The sequence below is a fragment of the Leucoraja erinacea genome, chromosome 3 (genome assembly GCF_028641065.1).
Source record: "Leucoraja erinacea ecotype New England chromosome 3, Leri_hhj_1, whole genome shotgun sequence".
NCBI classification, from domain to species: domain Eukaryota; kingdom Metazoa; phylum Chordata; class Chondrichthyes; order Rajiformes; family Rajidae; genus Leucoraja; species Leucoraja erinaceus.
The window spans coordinates 25,468,448-25,492,961 of NC_073379.1; the positions used below are offsets into that span (position 1 = coordinate 25,468,448).

Here is a 24,514-nt window from a genome sequence, read left to right on the forward strand (position 1 = left end):
GTGCATAAAATGTTTTTTTCAGCTCTGCAAGTTAAATTAATATTTGATTCAATCAATAAAATTAATTGGCAAATAAAGACTTAAACTTTGTAGTTTATACTCAGATTTTCAACCATTTTACGAGATTGTCTCTGTTCTCAAAATAGATAGATTACGTATAACCATCTTCCCTTTAGACACTGCATTTAATTCATTGGTGAATCTCCGCTTTTCACCAATGGTTGCTCTGGTTGTTATTTAATTGAATGGAAATTAAAAAGGCTGACTCTTCAGGAAATAACAAGACAAATCAGGGAGGTAATAAAGCCGGAAGTTGCGCACCACAATAGACAGCTGGCAAAGCTAAGGCGAAAAGTATTTTCATCCCTTTGACACCAATAGGTAGAAGGGCGTATCATGGAGTCATAGAGAATGGAAACAGGCCCTTCGGCAGACTTGCCCACACAGGCCAACTACACAAGTCCCGTCTGTCTGCATTTGGTCCATATCCTTCTAAACTTGTCCTATCCATGTACCTGTCTAAACGTCTCTTAAATGATGCGATAGTCCCTGCCTCAACTATCTCCTCCGGCAGCTCGTTCCATACACTCACCACCCTTTGTGCGAATAAGGTACCCCTCGGGTTCCTATTAAATCTTTCCCCCTCACCTTAAACCTATGTCCTTTGATTCTTGAAATGATGCAGAAGAATTGGTGAAGGGGGTTATTGCAAAATAATACATTATGTGATTAAATTTCTGGGCAATGATGCATTTGTGACACTACTTTGAAATGGTAGTGATCGTGACAAAGAAAGTCTGAGTATATATGCTTACCACTTCCTACCTTTCTGTTTGACTGATTAGAAACAGCCAGCACTTTTCCTGTTGGCAGGAAATACAAGAGGCAGTAATAGGATCCATCTAGGTCTTAAGTACACCAAATGAAAGGCAGGTTTTGTTACAGTAGTAGTTCCATTATTACTCTTCAGGAGAAAGATCGATGCAAGAACACTACAACATATGGTCTTCTCAAAATGTTATGGGCTAGCACCAGAGGAGAGTTTTTATACCCACAATGTCTCCAAGTTGAGATCTTAGCTGCTGTATTTGATCATCGCGACTTGTGGCACGTTGTGTTAAGCGGAGCCACAGTAGAAATACAAGCGGCTCAAAAGCCATCCTAGTTCTGTTTATATATTTAGTTTAGTTTTTGTCCTGCGTACCGAGGTACAGTGAAAAGGTTTTTTTTTTGTGGTGTGCTATCCAGTCAGGGGAAAGAATATATATGATTACAATCAAGCCATCCACAGTGAGACACAGGGAGGCACAACTTTGAGTTGGCAAAGGGCATTTGGAAGAAGCACAAGACCAGATTTAGAACAACCTCAACTATAAATAATCCAGTTTAGAAATCAATATAAAATTAATATATAAATTATTGTTTTGCAACTACTTGAACATTAAAAAAATGTATGCACCAAAGCATGAGATAGATTTGCTTTCCAAAAATAGTACTACCATCTACTGGTTGTCACTGGAACAGCTCAACATTTCATCAAAGCGAGATTCGCTTTGTTTTTCTTCCAAGGAAATCTTAAGGAGAGTGATGTTGGGTCATTCCCTGAGGTGAATTGTATCAACCAAATGTAACATTCTTTGCACACAGGTAACTATACTTCAAACTGAAAAATGTAACAACCCCCAAAAATTTGAATATAAGTATTCCTTGATTTACAAATGGTCGATTTACGATTCTCAAGATGTGATTCTTCAGGGGATGTATGTCCTTGATTTATAAAGATTTTCTCGCTATAATGGAACGCATGTCAATCTCCAGACAAAATGCATTTCATGCGATACTTCCTCTCATGCTGACGCTGCAGTACTCTGCTTGTTTTTGGGATGGATCATAATTTTTTCAAGATGGCTTCAAAATGGCCAAGTGGATCTGATAATTACGTCTCTCACTGTAGATCACATCTATTAATTCTAAGCAGAGTGCAATTTAATAGAAGGGCAAAAGGAGTGCTTGTTGGACAACTACAATTTGTCAAAAGCTGCGTACTGATAGTAAGAACATGGACAAAATGCATGGAACATTTAGGGCGGCACAGTTGTGCAGCGGTACAACGCCAGAGACCTGGGTTTGATCCTGATTATGGGTGCTGTCAGTATAGGAGTTTATGCCTTCTCCCCGTGGCCGCGAGGGTTTTCGCCAGATGCTCCGGTTTCCTCCCACAATCCAAAGATGTGCAGTTCTGTAGGTTAATTGCCTTTTGTAAATTGTCCCAAGTGTACAGGGTCAATGCTGGTCGGCAAGTTGGTGGGCCGAGGGGTCTGTTTCCACACTGTATCTCCAGACTAGATGAAACTAATTTCTCTTGGAAGTGTTTTCCATGTTTGGAAAGGCAAAAATTATGCAATGGAACAATGGAAAAGCAGATAAAAAGTGGTTAGAAAATCATAATGAACATACATGCTTCTAAGTTTGACGATCACCATGAATATCTTGCTCATCATTTAGTAACAGTCACACATAAAATCCCTGTCATCTTTCTGGTCTCCAACAAGATCAAATTCACAAGCTCAATGCTCTTAAGACAGTGGAATTTATTGTAGACTTTAGGAGAGCTCCCCCTCCCCTCACCCCACTCACCATCAACAACACCACAGTCGTATCTGTGGAGTCTTTTAAGTTCCTGGGAACCATCATCTCCAAGGACCTTAAGTGGGGGGCCACCATCAACTCAAAACAGTCAAAAAGGCCCAACATAGGATGTACTTCCTGCGGCAGCTGAGGAAGCACAATCTGCCACAGGCAATGATGGTCCAATTCTATACGGCCATCGTAGAGTCTGGCCTCACCTTCTCCATTATGGTCTGGTTTGGCTCAACCACCAAGCACGACATCCAGAGGCTGCAGCGAATCGTCCGATCAGCTGAGAAGGTTATTGGCTGCAACCTTCCCTCCATTGATGAACTGTACACTGCATGGGCCAGGAAGCGAGCGGGTAAGATCATCTCTGACCCCTCTTACTCTGGCAACAAACTCTTTGAATCACTTCCTTCTGGATGGCGACTCTGGACTGCCAAAGCTGCCACAGCCAGACATAAAAACAACTTTTTTCCACGAGTAGTAGCTCTACTCAATAACCAAAAATCTATAGCCTCCTTTTGCTCTGGTATTTTATTTAATTCACATGTTTAATCACTAAATGTTTTATTATTAATGTTTAAAGTTTTATGTGTCATTCCTAACTGTCACTGTATGTCATGTTGTTACTTGCGGGCAGAGCACCAAAGCAAATTCCTTGTATGTGAACACTTGGCCAATAAACGCATTAATCAATTAATTATTTAATTAATTAATTCATTCATTCAAGACTAAACTTTAGTGACAGTTCTACCCTTCACCTCCCCAGTCACCACTTGGCATACAGTCGTCACTAACATTAAAATACACAAATACAAATTAGGTGCTTGAAAATACCATGCTGAAATTCACGCCTGCACCAGATCTTGGCTAATCTGGTTGCTGCCTCAACGCTGCTTTCCTGGACTTGGCTTATCAACATTCTGTCTTAAAGAAGTTTCTGACTTCACCAACTTTTGAGGAGAATAATTCAAAAGACTTATGACCCTTAGAGGGAAAATGTACCAAATGCATCGAAAAAGCTCACTGTGTCCATATTCAAGAGTTATTAGGTTTTGGTACCATTTTCAAAGTCCCAGCTATAGCTGGCCTTAAAGGGCTATTGCAGCCTTCGCACCCATCCTTCATCTGGATCACCAGTACACCATCGCTCCACTCTCGCTCGGCTTCAGCCTTTGTGCCCCAGGGGGGCCTCCTACAGCCAACCCTGTGGGTGTGCAAGGTAAGAACCCCCTTGATTCTTGCTGCCCCTTTGTCAAGCCACTGCCACCATCGCCAGCTCCCTCCAACTTCTGGTTCGCTGTTTTTAAGTATACTGCGCAAAGGCTCAACAGGTCGCGCTACTGCCTCGCGGCTCGAGCAAGCCTAGCTAGATCTTGACCTCTGCTGCTGAATGTGTGGAGTTTGCATGTTCTCCCTAGGACCTTAGGCATTTCTCGTGGATGCTCTGGTTTCACCCTCGATGTCCAAGACATGTAGGTTGAATGACACCCATAAATTGTTCTCATGTTGGGGGAAACCCAGAGAATCTGAGACAATTGATGGATGTACGAGAGAGGATAGAGTACAGGGAAATAAATGCTGGAATGGGATCTCCCATTGGTTTGCCTATACAATGGAAGGCATAGTGTTCAGGAGGCACATGACATCCTTCAACATCAAAATACAAGAATATTAGGATGTAAACAGAATATGCAGAATTATCACAAAGTAAGATATTATACAAAGAGTGACAATATTTGAGCTATTTTTTTTACAACAACATTAGACTACTTTATTTGGCTTTGAAGAATTAAATTTAGTAGAGCGGAATGAATAACTGAATTAATTATTGAATTATATAACAGTTATTTGAATGCCAATAAAGATCTCTTTTATGACTTCTTAATTACTATATCTTTCATTATTATGAACAACTGTACAATGATTGCTGCATCACAAACTGGGTTTTAAAGTTAGCGCACCAGAGGCCAGGCATAATAAAAATAAAATTGGACAATGCCCCTCTATTTTGTCTGAAGAGTACATTTTATCAGAATTTCCACTGTGAGGGACAAGCTAGTTTGCTGTTGCATAGACCTGTTACAGATTTGATGGACTGATCTTCTATTATAAAATTCTGATTCTGAGAAGTTATTTTGCATTTTTTTCTTTTGTGAAGTTCTTTCTCCTTTCTTTGAGCAACTGAATGACTCTACTTGCATTCAATTTAACAACCAGGGTCAGAGGTCTTTATGAATAGTAACAACTTTATCTAATTCAGATTCTAATAGTACTTCCAGTAATTTGATGCATTTTTGGATAATGGTGGAAGTGAATAGAGATGGGGGGAGCATCCTGTGAAACTAAAATACTTATGTTCAAATTGTTAAGAGGAGGTGCAGGGACGTAATTCAAAACACCGACTATGTGTCTGCCTCTACAGATGCTACCTGACCCACCAAGTTTTTCCGGCCAATTTTTTTCCCGTCCTGATTACAACATCTGCAGTCTCGCGCCTGTGCTCTATATCTATATATCTATATCTATATCTATATATATATATCATATGGCCACATAAGCATTTCTTTTCTTTGTATAATTCCTTAGAGTCATAGAGTAATAAAGTGTGAAAACAGGCCCTTCGGCCCAACTCGCACACACCTGCCAACGATGTCCCAGCTACACTAGTCCCACTTGCCTGCGCTTGGTTCATATCCCTCCAAACCTGTCCTATCCATGTACCTATCTAATTGTTTCTTAAATGATGGGATAGTCCCAGCCTCAACTACCTCCTCTGGCAGCTTGTTCCATACACCCATCACCCTTTGTGTGAAAAAGTTACCCCTCGGATTCCTATTAAATCTTTTCCCCTTCACCTTGAACCCATGTCCTGGTCCCTGATTCCGCTACTCTGGGCTAAAGACTCTGTGCATCACCCGATCTATTCCTCTCATGATTTTGTATACCTAGAACTGAACACAATATTCTAAATGTGGTCTCACCAACATCTTATACAACTGCAACTTCTGACTGCCCAACTTCATTACTCAATACTCTGACTGATGAAGGGCAAAGTGTCAAAAGCCTTTTTGACACCTTATCTACCTGCAACTTGACCTTCAAGGAACCATGCACCTGTACTCCTAGATCTCTCTGCTCTACAACACTACCCAGAGGGCTACCATTTACTGTGTAGTTTCTGCCCTTGTTCGACGTCCCGAAATGCAACACCTCAACACCTTGCCATTAAACTTTGTCTTAAGCTTTGAACTATGCATTTCTGAGTGGCACAGTTAAACAAGATAACACAAGGCATGGGCTTCTAATGCATTGATGCTTTTATACTGTGCTTCAGAAGTTAATACAGAGCTAATGTTTAAAACTGGGCAGTCAAACAGCAATTTTCAATTAGCCACCTGAAACATTTCTACAATTCTGTTCCATTTCCACTCACACAACTCAACCATCACTCCACCAGTTTCCTGGATGGCAAGGGTATATATGGCTGCATTTCCTGCTGCCTTCTAACCGCTGGGTCTGCATTAAAACTGCTAACATAGGTGTCCATTTTGAACAACTCTGTTGCTACCTGAGATGACAATGAAGAAAAGATCTACAGCAGTAGGAGCAGGGTCAGACATGCAGTGAAAATCACGTCTGAAACCAATCTCAGTTTCACCTTATGATCACACGGAACATAAATAACAAAAGCAGGAGCAGGTTTTCAATCCCTTTGTGACTGCTATTCAGTAAGGTCATGGCTGATCTATAACCTTAGCTGCGCTTTTCTGCAATAACAGAGTGTCCCTTGATTCCACTGACATCTGGAAATGTATTTGTCTCTTGTTCAGCAATGTTCTGCTGCTCCAGTTGGGAATACCATATCAGCAAAAGCAAGAATGAAATTGAAAGAAATAAGCTTCCCGCCAGAAACAAGCAACACTTTCTGAATTTGAGTACTATGTTCTTCATTCTAAAGTTAACACAAAATCACCCATCTTTTAAGAAGTATAATTTTCTGAACAGATCGATATCGAGTCAGGGGAAAAATCCTCCCAATGAGCGATGGCATAATTAAGAGTTGATTGGCCTCCTTTGCTCCTAAAGATCCATGATAAATTTCAACTTGAAATGTTGAAAATACATTTCACGTTACTCAAGATATATACAAAAAACTGGAGTGACTCAGTGGGTCAGGCAGCATCTCTGGAGGCTGAGTCTGAAGAAAGGTTCTGCCCGAAACATCTCCTGTTATTTTTCTCCAGAGATGCTGCCTGACCCGCTGAGTTACTCCAACATTGTGTGTCTATCTTCGGTATAAACCAGCACCATTCGTTCCTTCCTACACATTTCACATCACTCACCTTTAAATTACCTGCAGGTAATTTTGCTACTTTGTTTTGGATCTATCTTCAACATAATTGCACGATGATCTTATAAAATTTTCAATAATTCCCAACTCGATCCTTAACAGGTAATTTAATTTAAATTGTGCAAAAGTTATACATTATAACTTGGCAGAGACTGGTCTCTTTGACCCATGCTTACACACACCAGAGGCTGACAGGACCAGACTATAAATGTTAGGTTCAGATCGGGTTGGATATCAAAACATTATAATCCATGGCTCGGATTTGATCTGGCCTTTCTTGTGCTTGGATTTAACTTTATAGCAATACATACAAATACACAGTGCAGCAATGGAGATCATTTATTGAACCTTTGTACTTCTAATAAAGTTATCAACTTTCCTTGAACCTATGCCAAGGGCAGAATTTATTACTTTGTTCAAATGGATCAACTTTGCTGATACTGAATGCAATTTGAACTGGCTGCCTGGCATGCTGGAAAGTACCAAAAGAGGGCACCAGTGAACAAGTCAACAGCTGCACACGCAGCCCCAGGTCTGTTTGCGGTTTACAGGAATAATGGGGGTGGAAATTGGTATACAGGCATGGATTAAGGTATGGTTACAAACCAAATCAGAGGGAAGGAAATGAGCGTGACAGTGGCGCAGCGGTAGAGTTACTGCCTTTCAGTGCCAGAGACCCGGGTTTGAACTTGACTGCGGGTGCTGTCTGTACGGAGTTTGTACGTTCTCCCCGTGACCACGTGGCTTTTACCCAGAGTGCTCCAGTTTCCTGCCACACAATGACGTATGCATTTTCAGGTTCACTGGCCAGTAAAAATATTAAATTGCTCCTAGTGTGCAGGATAAGGCTAGTGTATGGGGAAATCTCTGGTCGGTGCATGCTCGGTGGGCTGAAGTGCCTGTTTCCGCACTGTATCTTGAAACTGAACTAAACTAAATCAGTCATTTTCAGGTTGGAAGGTTATGACCAGTGGGATGGCATGGGGAAATTAATTCTGCGGCCCAACTGTTTATAATCTATATTAACGATTTGGATGAGTAGACAAAGTACAATGCAGAAATAATGGTAGTGGAAATTGGTATGCTGGCATGGATTTAGGATTGGTTACGAACTCCCATTATTTCTGAATTATAGTTTGTCTCTTAACCCAAATCATTAAGATAGATTGTAAATGTTTGGGACGCAGCATTGACTGGTATAAGTTTTATCAACGTTTAGACTCTAGAGATATAGGGTGAAAACAGGCCAGTCGGCCCACTGAATACACGCCGACCAGCGACCACTCAGTACACTAGTACTATCCTACAACTAGGGACAATTTTAGAATTTTACCAATGCCTATGAACCTACAAACCTGCATGTCTTTGGAATGTGGGAGGAAACCGGAGCACCCAAAGAAAACCGATGCGGTCAAGGAGAGAATGTACAAACGCCGTGCAAACAGCACCTGTAGTCAGGATCAAACACAGGTCTCTGGCGCTGCAAGGCAGCAACTATACCGCTGCGTCACCGTGCCGGCCCGCATCTTACAATTTGATCTGCACTCGAATGAGGAAATAGACTGATTGGATGGGCAGCACTGAGGGGGTAGCCAGGCTATCTTCAAGACAGGATCAAGGAAGCACTCAAGCTGGTTCTTGATTAACAGGCTTACTAGGTGAGGAGTGTAACAGATATCAGCTTTCTTTGCTGATAATAAAAAGTTGGAAACCAGTTGGATTGAGAGGACAAAGTCAGGCAGGATATAAACAGGTTTAGTAAATGGGCAAGAACATGGCAGACAAACTAAATATGTGAAATTTGTGAGGTCATCCACTTTGGTAGGAAACACGGAAAAGTGTTTTTTTTTAATGGTGAGAGAAACTAAGCGGCTGGATCTCAGAGGAACCTGGGCGTACTTGTCCATGAGCCAAAAGATATTAGAGTGCAGGTTAGGCTGCTGTCTGTGCGGAGTTTCCATGTTATCCCTGTGAACGCGTGGGTGCTCCGGTTTCCTCCCACTTTGCATGGATGTGCAGGTTTGTAGGTTAATTGGCTTCTGTAAATTGCCCCTAATGTGTAGGTTGCTAAAGTGCGATAAAATAGAACAAGTGTACGGGTGATCGATGGTTGGCGTGGACTCGGTGGGCCAAAGGGCCTGTTTCCACATAGTTTTTCTAAACTTTAGGAAAGTAAATAGTATGTTGTCCTTTATTGCAAGAGGATGAGTGAAAGTAAAAATGCTTTCCTTCAATTGTATTGAATTCTGAATTATTATGCACAGGACTGGTTACCCTACTGACAAAAATAAATAACTTTTGATAGAGGGAGTGCATGAAAGGTTCACCAGCTTCGTTTCTGTTGAGGGGAGGGAGGGGGACGCGGACAGTAGGGAGGGCAGAGGAGGGTTGCATGGGGGATTCTTCTATGCAGGGAGAGTCAACAGGTTGCATGAATAAGAGGTGACCTGGTTGCAATGGACAAAATTCTTAAAATGATTAGCAAGTTAGATGCATGGACCGTATTTTCCCTGATGTGATAGTCAAGAGTCAGAGGTCAGTCTTCAAATAACCAGTTGGCCATTCAAGACTGGAAGAGCGGAAATTTCACACCCAATGTCATTATATGGTGAAAAGGGAATGGAAAGAATTTCACTGCAAAACATGTAACCCTAATCAAGCACAAAAGTCTATTTCAAACATTAAATACTGACCAGGTTTTGAGCTCTCGATTCAAACTTGGGAATTTGCAAAATTCGTTAAAGGTGAAAGAACGTCTGCATAGCTCACTAACAAACAATTCTCTAATCAATATTCAGAGATGTGCTTGAATAAAAACATTATCTGACTTGTACAATTACCTTTGCCATTCATTTTTCAGAATTGGGCATGGCAGCATGTATTGACATAGTGACTAGTGCTTGCAGGTCCCTCGGCCCCACCTCGTCAAGGCCCTATGGACACAGCCTAGACCATCACACTAACCAACCTCCCTTCCATTGACTGCATCTACACTTCACGCTGCCTCGGCAAGGCGACCAGCATAATCAAGGACGTCTCACTTTGGTCACTCTCTCTTCTCCCCTCTCCCATCAGACAAGAGGTACAGATGTGCAAAAAAGCATAACTCCAGGTTCAGTCAGTCTCTTCCCAGCTGCTATCAGGCAACTGAACTGTCTTATCAACAACTTGAGAGCGGTCCTGAGCTACAATCTACCTCATTGAAGACCCACAAACTTTCTTTAATTGGACTTTCCTGGACTTTATCTTGCACTAAACGTTATTCCCTTTCAGGGGGTATGGAGAGAAGGCAGATACGGATACTGAGTTGGATGATCAGCCATGATCATATTGAATGGCGGTGCAGGCTCGAAGGGCCGAATGGCCTACTCCTGCACCTATGTTCTATGTTTCTATGTTTATCATGTATCTGTACACTGTGGATGACTCGATTGTAAGCATGTAAAGTCTTTCCGCTGATTGATTAGCACGCAATACTAAACTTTTCACCATATCTCGGTACACGTGACGATAAACTAAACTTGTCTAAATCATACAAGAACCTCTCTGCATCCTCTTCATAGCTCACACTCTCTGATAGCTTTGTTCACATGCACACTTGGAGATGTTGCATTTAATTCCCTCATCCAGATCAGCGATATATATTGTGAATAGCTGGGGCTCAAGAACTGATGCATGCATCATCCCTTTAGTCACTTCCTGCCACCCCAACAAAGAGCCAACTCTTTAAGTGTGAGAAAACAGGGTATTACTGTGCAGTGAGCTACACAGCAACTATGAAAATTACTAGGCTAGATTATGAAGAATGCACAAAAGGCCACAAAGCGCAGGAGTAACTCAACTGGTCAGGCAGCATTTCAGGAGAACATAGATGGGTGATGTTTCGTGTTGAGACCCTTCTTCTGACTGGACATATAGAAAGTAATCAATGAGATTAGACAATATCAAATCCTGTTAATTATTTTCTAAATGTCCATTTATCACTTTTATTATACTGTCTTTAAAATTTACCCACATATTTTTTGTCCTTTTGTTGAGTCTGTGGAAGGGACCCAAACTCCATGTACAAAACCCATGTACTCCAGAGATGCTGCCTGACCCACTGAGTCAGAATTCCAGCATCTGCAATTCCTTGTGCCTCCATTAGACAAAGTCAATGTTCATTTATAAAAGTAACATAATGTGTGCAAAATCACCGATGTACTTTTACGGAGATTAACAGCTAGAATACCGAGGACGCTGTGGGAAGCTAGAGAGAAAATTGGAGGGAGGCAAATGTTATGCCTCTATTCTAGAAGGGCTGCAGGGAAAATTAATTAGACATGACTTTAATTAGTTGATATTCCAGAAGATTAAAACAGTTGCCTTTTGGTGGAAACAAGGGAAGATATTATCAACATATTCGGTTAAGGCAATATCAAATAGGTTAAAAAATGCCCATCTGGCACATAAACAGGAGTAAATCTGCATTCTATAAATTCTACTCGTATTCCAATCTACGATTATGATGGGAATCAAGAAAAATAAATTAAGTAAATCTCAGAACACGATGCTTTGAATAAGTAATTGGTGTACTTTAATTATCTTAAAAGAGAATTGAGAGAGCTGTGGAAACCATATTGTGGTCACTCACCTCTACAGAATTATTTTGGTATTGTAGGAAACACTGCAGAGATTCAACCAAGGAACTAATTCAAAGACAGTGAAGAATTTTGGAAGGTCATCTTGTTCAGAGGAGCAAAGGGAATGGAGGTGGAGGAGGTGGGTAACGATAGCAGGATCCATTGTTTAGTGAGTAGAGAGAAAGATGCAACAAGCCAAGGAAAAATCGATGTGTCTATTTTAAGAACAGAAAATCCAGATATTTCATTTGCAGTCTCTAACTCTGGGGGATGGAGAGAGAGCTAGAGAGCTATAGCTTTTGCCAGCTGCCACACTTTCTTGATGGCAGACAAAACTAAATCACACGACAAACCTCTGCTTGTTGATATGGTTTCACATTTCACCACTTGATCATATCTAAAAGGCTTCTCATTCTTTTTGACAGTTATTTTATAGAACAGGAAGAAAAACCTTGGAAATATATCCAAGTTTTTTTGTCACCATGACTGATTTCGCACACATGAACAACGGCCTTGCAACACAGTGCAGCCTCTGAAAAAAAAATTGTGTCTATCAAATCGCAGGAGACACGATCTGTATTTCCAATGCAATTTTCAAATTTTTCTGTTGCCTTAATGTTTAGAATTAAACATACGCTGAAGCCATTATGTTTCCATGTTCAGTACAATTTGCAGTTATATACAAGCTCCAGGTTGCAATATTAAAGGATAAAAGTAGATTACTGGAAGCTGTGATTGTTTATAAGTGCAGATTTCAAAACAAATTGAGATACGTCAAACTCTGTCCTGATTACTACAGACCCCTATACTTATTCCATGTCTTTATATATCACTGTTCATATTCTCTGTGCTTTTTATCATAGACGCTACTGTGGTTGAAGAAGATAGCCATACCTTCAAGGGGCAATTTGGGATAAATTAAATCTTGGCTGTGCAGCATTTTATTTTACATTTTAGATCTTGCAGCATTTTCTTTTGTTTGGATTGGCACCGTGGCACAGCTAATAGAATTTCTGCCTCACAGGTCCAGCTACCGGGAACAAACTTAACCTCTGGTGCTGCCAATGAGAAGTTTGGATGTTCTACCTGACAGTATGAGCACTTCCCCAGATGCTCTGGTTTCCTCCCACAGCCCAAAGGCGTGCAGGTCAGCACGTTAGTTGGCTTTTGTAATTTGCCTCTTCTGACTGAATCATGGGAGAGTTCATGTCATCATGTGCTGCATGACTTTATGACCTCTTACAGGTGAAACGCTTGTTGGCACTTTTGTCAACATGGGGACGTACAAGGTCTTTTTGACAGACTTTCTAGAATTTTAAATAATGGCTCTAAAAGCAACAGAATGGGGGTTGCAGGTGGTTGTCGGAGGTTGCAGGTAGTGGAAGCAGATGGGGAGACTGACAAAAACCTCTGGAAACCGCACGGAAACCTTGAGTGGGGCGCAAAGTCTCCAGAGGTTTCTGTTCAGGTTTCCTAGGTGGGACAGGGGCATAAAGGCTCAATGTCTTCACTGGCGTTAATGTCCTCAGCAACATTTACTAACCTAACATTTGTGGTTCTTCAGCTCACATCCTCAACTGCTGTTCCACAGGGGGAAAAGCTGCCCTCTGATTATTTTTTTAAATATACTGATATGTATATCTGTATGGCCTTTGGTTCAAGCCCCCCTTTTTTTTTTTAAGAAGAAAACTGTTCATAGATAAGGAACGAGTTCCACAGGTGGATTCATCTAACTCTTCTTTAGACTTTAGAATTTAGAGATACAGCACAGAAACAGGCCATTCGGCCCACCGAGTCTGCGCCGACCAGTGATCACCTCATACACTAGCACTTTCCTCCACATGAGGGACAATTTACAAATTTCACCAAAGCAAATTAACCTACAAACCTGTACATCTTTGGAATGTGGGAAGATGCCAGGGGACCTGGAGAAAACCCACGTGGTCACAGGGAAAACGTACAAACGTACAGACAGCATCCGAGGTCAGGATTGAACCGGGTCTCTGGTGTTGAAAGGCAGCAAATCTACTGCGGCACCACTGTGCCACCCCAGAGACTTTCGAAGGGCAGGGAATGGGGCAAGATTAAAATTCTTACCAATCTGTTTCAATCCCAGAATCATTTTACAAGATTGTGTAAGCAAAACAGGGAATTTCACTGTACCTAGGTACATGACAATAGAGTATAATTAGATCATTGAATCATTTGCAGGGAAGGGGCCATTTCACCCATGTTATAGCAATCCAATTCATCCCGCTCTCCAGATCTTTCCTGATAATTGTGCAAATTCTTCCTTTTCAGATATTAATTCAGCTCCCTTTAGAATACCATATCTGAATTTGCTTACACTATTATGAAAAGCACCACATTTCCATTCAAACTTTAACCAGGCTGTGTGTAAAAGCATCACTTCCGGTGGAGTTATATTAAGGATCATAACTTGGTTTTTGACCATCAGCCAGTGGGAATAGTACTAATAATAATAAACTTTATTGTCATTGTAAATACATACAACAAAATTTCAGGCGCACTGCCCGAGCGGAGCTCCAACGTATCAGATAAATAAATAACGACAATGAAAACAGCAAAAACGTCAAGAAAAAAGTCGTCAAGTGAGGAGGTGCAATATTCCACAGTACAGTGTTATAGCAGTACAAAATATTGGCTATGGTGGGGGTGTGTATTAAGTGCAGAGTTCAGAATGGTGATGGCCTTGGGGTAGAAACTGTTCGATAATCTTGTGGCGTGTGATTTGATGGACCTGTAACACTTTCCTGAGGGCAGAAGGGCAAACAAGTGATGTGCGGGATGAGGTGAGCCTTAGTGATGCCTTTCGCAGGCAACGAGAGCAAATAGATCTCTTCCAGGGCAGGCGGATGTGTGTTGGGTTTTTTTCAGGCTGTGTTGATGACTCTCTGCAGAGCCTTCTTGTTAGCCGCAGAACTGTTGCCATACCACACCAGGATGCCATGTGTCAGGACACTTTCCATGGAGCAACGGTAGAATGACACTAGCAGCTGTATTGGCAAGTTTATCACCATCTATTGTCTATACTATTCATGATTGTTAAGGCCACCATCACTTCTGCTCACAAGCTTCACTGTTATGAGGTTAGGGTTCCAACGGACAGCATTTACACTTAAAGCTTTCCCCCCCTCACTATTTCTGTAACTTTATACACCTTGCCCAAATTGTTCCTTAACTCTGTCCTTCCACAGTCCTAGCTTCATTCCACCATTAATTGAAATACCATCAGGTAAACTGGTCATTTGATTTGGAATTACTGCAGTAAACTCCTCCACCTTAAGTCATAAAGCATGTTTGGCCTATATCCCTCCAATTCCGACCCATGTACCTGTCCCAAAGTCTTATACATGTTGTTATAGCTTCTGCTCCAACTACCTCCAATGGCAGCTCGTTCCATATACTCACCATCCATATACTCTCCTGTGGAAAAGTTGCCCCTCGGGTTCCTATTAAATCTTTCCCCTCTCGCCTTAAACCTATGCCCTCTGGTTCTTGATTCCCCAACTCTGGGTAAAAGACTTTGTGCACCTCTTGAAAATCGTTCGCATTAGTGTTTTGGTCAATCTCTTAATAACTTTATTTAACTGCACTCTGAAATCTCTGAAGATTATTTTTCCATGTTAAAGGTGCCATATTAATGGAAATTACTGACTTACTGTAACTTGATTTCCAGTGTGGGATTAATTACAGATTTAACTGGCAAGAGAAATGCTATGATGACAATTTTGCAGCACTTGGTCAAAACAGCACACTATTTTGAGGTCTAACATTCAGCCAAATGGTGGATGGAATAAACAGGAAATGGTAATAATGGCACCACTCCAATAGCTTTTGCAAAGGAAATCACGACTAAGCCCCTTGCAATGATCTCACAATTCACGTCTAATACACACGCTTCTGGTCATCTACATTGAATGGTTGTACTGTTATCAAAAGAGGTTAAAAAAAAATAACGTTGTGCATAGCTTTGGCTGGACTGTAATGTAGAACATTGTCAGTCAGGGCTTTGGAATCTTCCTGTCAACACGTTCAAAGTACATGGGAGTGTGTGAATACACTTCATTATACTGTGTTCAGCTGCCACTGAGCAATCACCAGTGGTGGATAGCATATGACTGCCAGGAAAAATAAAAGTACTGAACATCATTTACCTGATCAAATAATGGGGACAGAATAAATGGATTAAAATAAACACATCACGGCTGCTGCCTGGGGCGGAGACACTGATCTAGACGCTCCTGTGCAAATAGTTAGATTCATAATGATGGATGAATGCACCATTAACCACCCACAAGGGCACGTCATATGAAGATTTCAATGCATAACTTCCTCAAATTCCACAAACCACCATGCAACAAATCCCCTCTGCCGTTTCCTGAAATTGTACTTTACTCATACCAATTTGTCCTTTCTGCAATCACATCGAACCCTGGAGAGACTACAAGCTGGAGTAACTCAACGGGACAAGCAGCATCAGCCTGAAGACGGGTCAAAAACCCAAAACATCACCCATTCCTTCTCTCCGGAGATGCTGCCTGTCCCGCTGAGTTACTCCAGCTTTTTGTGTCAATCTTCGATTTAAACCAGCATCTGCAGTTCTTTCCAACACCTATAACCATATAACAATTACAGCACGGAAACAGGCCATCTCGGCCCTACAAGTCCGTGCCGAACAACTTTTTTCCCCCTTAGTCCCACCTGCCTGCACTCATACCATAACCCTCCATTCCCTTCTCATCCATATGCCTATCCAATTTATTTTTAAATGATGCCAATGAACCTGCCTCCACCACTTCCACTGGAAGCTCATTCCACACCGCTACCACTCTCTGAGTAAAGAAGTTCCCCCTCATATTACCCCTAAACTTCTGTCCCTTAATTCTGAAGTCATGTTCTCTTGTTTGAATCTTCCCTATTCTCAAAGGGAAAAGCTTGTCCACATCAACTCTGTCTATCCCTCTCATCATTTTAAAGACCTCTATCAAGTCCCCCCTTAACCTTCTGTGCTCCAGAGAATAAAGACCTAACTTATTCAACCTATCTCTGTAACTTAGTTGTTGAAACCCAGGCAACATTCTAGTAAAACACCTAGTGAGACTACAACGGGAATACTCACTACATGGATCTGGTCTCTCTGCCTAGGCCAGATATTTGTGATTGAAGGAACACAGGACTGATTCCAAGGATGTGGCAATTCTCCCAATGGAGAGTTTAAGCAGACTGGCCTACACTTTTTCCATTGAAACTGCCAAGATTCATACGGCATGATAAGACACAGAAGATGCTTGGAATCGGGGTCCATCATTTCAAAAATAAAGAACAGCCATTTAAAGCTTAAATGAATCAAAATGTCCCCATTCAGAGGACAGCGAATCTTTGAAATTCTTTACCCAGGAGGGCTGCAGAGGCTCAGTCAATGGATATATTCAAGACATAAGTTGATGCATTTTTAGATATTAAGGAAATTAAGTGAGATGAGGTTAGTGAAGAAAAATAAATGACCAGCCATTCTTCAACAGAAGACTGCAGATATTAAATTGAGAAAAAAAAATAAACTGCTGCAGAGCTGCTCAAGGTCAACATTAGGATGGCACAGTGGTAGAGCTCCTGCCTTATAGCGCCAGACCCGGGTTCAAACTTGATCTCGGCTGCTGTCTATGTGGAGTTTGCATTTTTTTCCTGTGACCCACATGGGCTTCCTATGAGTGCTCCGGTTTCCTCCCACATCCCAAAGACGTGCAGGTTTGTAGGTTATCTGGCTCTCTAAATTGTCCCTAGTGTGTAGGGAGTGGATGCAAAAGTGAGGTAACACGGAACTAGTGCGAACGGGGGAATCAATGATCCTCATGGACTCAGTGGGCCAAAGGGCCTGTTTCCATTCTGTATCTCTAAACTCGTGTCTTAACTCCTTAGCTTCCACATTCTTCTTCTCAGTAAAAAAGGATGAGAAATATTAATTTAATATATTAATATATTTCTTATACAATACTGCCATACTGATCTTTAAGGGGATCTATTCTCATCACGAGTCATCCTTTTACTCTTAATATACAAGAGTACAACAGTTACATATCTGCTGTGCTGCTGCAAATAAGAATTTAATTGTTCCGTTTAGGGACAACTGACAATAAAACACTATTGAGTCTTGAGCCTCTTCAATATTACCTGTAGAACCTATTTTCCTTTACCTTGGCTGCCTGGTCCATTTTATACACCCCCCCCCCCCCCCCCCCCCCCCCCCCCCCCCCCCCCCCCCCACCCCCCATTTGCCTTCTTAAGTATACTCCTACATTTCTTATATGGCAAGGCCAATACAATGACAACATTTAAAGGCAAGTGGACAGTGGTCAGAAAAACAGATGGGGATTTGGGTCTAATGCAGGCTAATGCGATCAGTACAGACGGGATGGTCTGTCGGCCGTGTTCTGTTTTTGTGCGGCACATTTCAATGACTCTACAACATTTCTATCTTACCAACTCCTCTACATCATTTTGCAGCCAAAGACCATCTTCATTGTTATCAATAACAGCACCAAATTGCATGTTATATATAAACCTGTTAATTATTCCTCCTGCATTCACTTCCAGACCATTAATCTAAGGCTTTCAGTACACCACTCCAAAAGCACCACCTTTTGCTTTCTATCACCAAACCAATTTTGAATGCAATTTGTCAAATGATCCTCTTTCCAATGGACTCTTGCCCTTTGGGCCAATTCACCCATATGGAAACTTGTCAAAGGCCTTAGAGTTGCTGTAGACTACATCAACATTATTACCCATATCTGCATACTAGTTACCTATTTGAAAAGTTAAATCCAATTAGTCAAATGGGGTCATCACTGAAAACCATACGCACCATCTTCCATGAGTTAAATCCATTACAATGGGCCCTAGGAAGTAACCAATTTTTAAGCCTGCTAAAACATCTCAAACCTCCTCCTTTTCAATGATAATTTGTTCTACAACTCTCCCTCACTGAATCCATCAACTAGACCATACCCCCCCCCCCCCCCCCCCCCCCCCCCCCCCCCCCAAATGTACAGCCCTTAGCTCACTTTGCCACAATCCTGACATTAACATCAAACCCGCCGATAAGGGAGGTGCCCTGGTAGACTGACGGGCTGATCTCTACTGGGCCGAGGCTAGGCGCTAGCTCTCGGACACCTCCTCCTACCCATCCCCGAACCATGACTCCACAGATAAGCACCAGGCCATTATCTATTGCTACCACTGCTTTCAACTATAATTTCTTTATCCAGAGTTAATATAGTGGAAAAGTACTAATTTAATATCTCACCCACCATTTCTTTCTCTACATACAGCCTGCCCCTGGTTCCTAAAGTGCCCTGGTTACCCTTTTGTACTTAATATACTTATAGAATGCTTTTGATTGCTGTGAATCTTGCCTGCCAGTGTTACATCATACCTTCTCCCACCTAGGCAAGAACAACAGAGTTCATTCCTTAAATAGATTTTAGAAAGATGGATGTTTTAGAAATGTCAAACAGGTTGTTTAATGGTTACTGTGAATGGTACCAGTTCTTTACATACATAACTAAAAAATGAACTTACATTTCCCAGCTACTGTGGTGATATTTGAATACGTGTCTAAATCATCAGTTGATACATTACTTTTTCATCCAATAATATACTCACCATGCCACCACTCCCTTTTGAGCAGGATGTGTTTGCTTTATTCGTGGCACAAGCTTCGATAAAGAAACACATTATATATTCCCTGTTTGCATATGTTACCTGCACTTTGCCCTTTTTGCTACCAGAATAGATTTCGACATACGTTGAGGAAAATAAAATTATGGTTTAATTGCTTCTTTTATCATTTGTGGGTATTCTATAACAACAGGTGGCTAATACAAAGAAATAGGACCAGGATAAACGACAGCGTAAAACAAAAATCAATGTCTCGGCCTTCACATATTACCATGGTACAGAATACCTCCGGGTGCAATGACCCTGTCAGAAATAAATCCAATCACATCGCAATCTTAAAAAGGCAATCCGTTATTCTGAAACCATGCCTCTCGTTCTAGATTCCCCAACAAGGAATGTAAATATTGTTTCAAACCTCCTCAGAATTCATTATAGGCTTCATCCTTCTCCTCTCATTCTTCAAAATTCAAATGAATCCAGACCAATGATGGGCACAAAGTGCTGGTGAATCTCTGGACAAAAAGGATGGGTGACGTTTCGGGCCGGGACCTTTCTTCAGATGGGGTTCCGACCCAAAACGTCACCCATCCTTTTTCTCCAGAGATGCTGCCTGACGCGCTGAGTCATTCCAGCACTTTGCGTCTATCTTCAGTATATACCAACATCTGCAGCTCCTTTTTACACATGAATTCAGACCAAAACTGCTCAATCTTTCCTCATTTGATAATTCTCAGTCTGTGAATCGTCATATTCTCCAATGAAGAACATACTTGGTTAAATAAGGACATCAAAACTGTGCACACAGTTGTAGCAAGAATCACTTACTATTGTATTCTTTCGCAATCCACCCACAGGATAATTCCTGAGATATAGGTTAGCTTTTAAGTAAATACACTTCAGATTTATTCACAAAACACCACTGATGTTGAACATTTCAAATAAAACAGTAAATGTTGGAAGAGGGAAATACTTGGCAAGACAGACAGTATCTGTGAAATGTGCTATAGTTGTTTTGTCCAGTTTCACGTGGATATCAACAGAGATTCAGATCCTCACATTTCGGATCCACCTTGGTCAAAGCTTGTTTCAACAATTTTTTCATTTCTCTAATCATTGCTCTCATCTCATTGTGCTTCATACTTAATGCCACAAAATCATACAGCACAGAAACAGGCCTGTCAGCCCAACTTGTTCATGCCAACCAAGGTATCACAGTGGACTAGTCCCATTTGCCTGTACTTGGCCCATATCCCTCGAAACCATCCTGTCCAAAAGTATTTTAATCATGTTAATTGTACCTGCTTCTACTACTTCTAAAACTGAAGTGAAGCAGTACTTTTCTGGGTCATTCTCTATCACCGCAAGGCCAAGAAATTATATGATTCAAACCTAGAATAGAAATATTAAGTTTAAAACTAAAGGCTGTGAATTGCTGAACTCTTTTTGTAAACAAAAGCAGCGTACAACAAAATACGTCTGCACTTGAATTCTAACAATCCAACTATAAACGGTACTCTTCTTGCCCATTCAGTAACAAGCAACAACTAAGGGCATCTTGTGACACACAAGACTGACTTGATAAGAGCACAAAAAAAAAAGACAGCTGCACAGATCCAATATTTAATGCATCCTGAGCTAAGCATAGTTTGTTAAGTAAGGTAGAAGGACAAAGAACGTCCCTATCCCTGATCATAATCTAACAAACACTAGCGATTTTACAAAACTTACCCTCAACGGCGCTGCAGTTCTGCCATTGTCCGTGTGCGCGACTTTGGAGCCTTTGAGGGGGGGGGGGGGGGGGGGATTAAAATGTTGTTTTCTACAGTCTGTTGGAGGCGGACTTCCTCGGGCTGCTAGCTGCTGAACAATAATCAATCCGACTTCCATTCCCGATTTTTTAAAAATTACATTAAAATTAAAAGCGACTTCTAACGTGACGATCGCATGAATGGGACAAAACAAAATGTAAGTCGTTTAGTTTACATATAAACTTGTTTCTTGGGATGGCTTTAATTAAATCTTACGATGCGAAAATGTGATTTGGGCCCCATACGAACCGGCAGTGTTTTTCCTGCTGATATGGGGTTCAAATTCACCGCAAATGCAACGTTCCAATTGATCGTGTTCCAGAAAAACCCACTCGCAAGTTGATTTAAATGCTCTTTTTTTGGACAATCATGTCATAAGAGCATCTAAATCATCTATATTTTATTTTATCGTCCATCCATAGTCAATACTTTTATACTAAATATCAGTTTTAGTCCCAAGTATTGTGCAAAAAAATAATAATTTTAATTATATTGAGTGGATGTTTCTAGATTAATTTATGGGAATTAAACATTAAATTCCTTCCATCTGGAATATAAATTCATGACAGTGAGATCATGTTATATTGTGAATTCTTGTGTGAATGGGATTAGTTGTTATTTGGATTCTTAGGCTATTTAAAAAAGATATCCTTTTCTGATGCAGCAGAAAGATGACTACAGTGGAAAGACTTGCAATTCAATATACTGACGAGGAATAAAACTTTACATTCATTTCTCACTTACTCTTCATGTCTCAGATCATTGATCGATCGATCCAGTGATATTTGATCGCTGGCCACCATGTTGAAACCAAACTCCTTGATGCTTGATTGCACAACATCTTTATATTCAGCACCCAGTACCAAAGGCTTTGCTTCTTCTCCGGGGCCATTGGCAACGCCTGGTGGTTCAGCTTGTTTGGTCTCAAAGTTCCCCAACACACCATTTTTCAACACGGGATCGGGGTAAGCAAATTTCTGTGGCTTGAAAGTAAGATACTGTTTCTGTATTGCATTCTGTTGGTTATTGTCAGCAGCACCCTGCTGGGGTACATTTTTATTTTTTAATCGAATTGATTCGAGGTCCACTTCCACTCCTTCAACTTGAGGCCAAGGGACAACGGGTTGAAATTTGTTATTCACAACAGGTCCATTATTGGGAATATTTGGCTTGTTGACATCTCTTCCGGGCTAAAAAGGTAAGCAGATAACAAAAATATTAGTGATAGAAAATTTCAAAAAACTAATATGAACAGTGGTATCATAACTTTATGCTGAGTCCCCCGTGACCTTTAATTCTACGCTAATCAACCACAGATCTCGTCATCTCTATTATTTGCAACTGTTTGCTTCCTGAATTTTGTGGGGTTGGAAGCTTAAGTGCTTCTCTTAGCAATAGTATCACTGAAAGATTAAACCTAAATTGAACACTAGCATGTGATGGGAAACACTCATTTAAACCGTGTATACATTCCACAAAAAGTTTCGTAATGTCGATTCATGTGATCTGCCAAGGCAAAATGTTCTAAGGCTTTCATAAAATCCATCGATTTGGCATGACCACAACAAAACTGCATTTCAGAAATGGAGTTGAATGTGTAGTCATGACTACAGTAAAATCATAACAATTTGACATCCGGGGACGATGAGATACAGGTAAAATGCCAAAATCTTGATTGCCGTACCATTTTGGGCTCAGAGTCAGACGAAAATTCTAAAAGATAGATTGTGTAAAATAACAAGACATTAGTTCAAAACCATGAATAGAGAAATAAAACCAAGTCCATGGTAGTGCAAGTGGTGGGCCAAGTGTTTCATTCTTCTTCTTTCGCGTCCATCTTCCATGTTTCAAATGTTGACATCACTGTCATTGTCCGTCCTGAAAAGAATGCAAGCTTCAAGCGACAATCAGTGGGAGCCATCACTTGTTGCAATAGATGATGGTGGCAGCAGAATTAGCTTGGGGTACTTCCAGTTTCCACCCCGCGATGTGGACGCTTCTGCTGTGGGCCCGTGTTTCGTTGTTAAGGTAGGATTAGGGTTGTATAGATTGGTTAAACAACCTGATAGTTGTAGGAAAGTAACTGTTCTTGAATCTGGTGGTGTGGGACTTCAGGCTTTTGTACCTCCTGCCCGATGGTAGCAGAGAGAAAATGGCATGGCCCAGTTGTAGAGATTCTTGATGATAGATGGTATCTCCGGTAGGCATCATCTCTCATGTAGATGATTTAGATGGAGGGGAGTTCTGTGTCTGCAATGGCTGAGTCAACCACTCTCTGCAGTCTCTTGCGTTCCTATGCTTTGAAACTGCCATACCAGGCCATGATACTATCAGTTAGGATACTTTCTACAGTACTTACAAAATCTCTTTAAACGTCTAAGAAATTATAGTCACTGGTTCGCCTTTTTCGTGATTGCATCTATGTGCCGGGCCCAGAACAGGTTATCCAACATGTTTTAAGCCCAGTAATTTGAAGCTGACATTCCTCTCCATCACAAACAAAAAAATGGTGCATGGTGTCTCAACTTCCTCATCCTGAAGTCAACAATCTTTGGTCTTGATGTTGAGCGAGAGGTTGCTGTTGTGGTACCACTCAACCAAGTGTTCGATCTTGCCCCTGAGAGCTCACCTATCAGCCAACGTCAGTGGTGTCGTCAACAAAGTTATAGCTAGTATTGGAACTGTGCTTAACCACACAGTCATGGGTGTAAAGAGAATAGAGCAGGAGGCTAAGCACACAGCCTTGAGGTGCACCTGTGTTGATAATCAGTGAGGAGGAGATGTTGTTACTGATCTGCACTGATCGAGGTCAGCCAATGAGGAATTCAAGGATCCATTTGCAAAGAGGTACAAAGACCCAGGTCTTCAAGTTTGGTGACGAATTTGGAAAGGGAGGGGGGGGGGGGGGGAGATAGTGTTGAACGCCAGCTGTAATTGATGAACAGCAGTTCGATGTTTATGCTCCTGTTATCCAGATGGTTCAGAGCAGAGTAGAGACCCAATGACAATGCATCTGCTGTTGACCCCTTGTGGTGACACCAAATTGAAGTGGATCCCAGTCATTTCTGAGGCAGGAGTTGATTTGCGTTATAACCATGTTCTTGAAGCGCTTCATTATGGACTTTAATTCACATATTTTAAGATGGTACTCAGTAGTGCAATACATTTTCCAGTGAGAACCTGCTGAGTTGAAAGGGAGCACTTGAACCAGGTTTAAAGAGAGTGTGGGAAACGGGGATTTGGCAAGTGTAAGGGGAGCACAGAAAATGGGTGTAGTTTAAAGGAAACACACCAAATGTGGCACCTGCAAACTAAAACGGGTGCATGGAAAACCAGGCCTCTGTGGTTTAAAGGGAGTACAGGAAACAGCACGCTGCAGAGCCAGATGCCAAACC

At 41.3% G+C, this 24,514-nt stretch overlaps 1 protein-coding gene across 2 annotated transcripts in view; it reads right to left on the bottom strand.

The window, feature by feature from the left end:
- The window catches only part of galnt7 (UDP-N-acetyl-alpha-D-galactosamine: polypeptide N-acetylgalactosaminyltransferase 7), a 99,345-nt gene that overhangs the window by 41,005 nt on the left and 33,826 nt on the right, over positions 1-24,514 (bottom strand). For both annotated transcript variants that reach the window (XM_055632319.1, XM_055632317.1), the window contains exon 2: positions 21,864-22,309. In XM_055632319.1, coding sequence (XP_055488294.1) covers positions 21,864-22,309 — 446 coding nt within the window. The remainder of the gene's footprint in view (positions 1-21,863; positions 22,310-24,514) is intronic.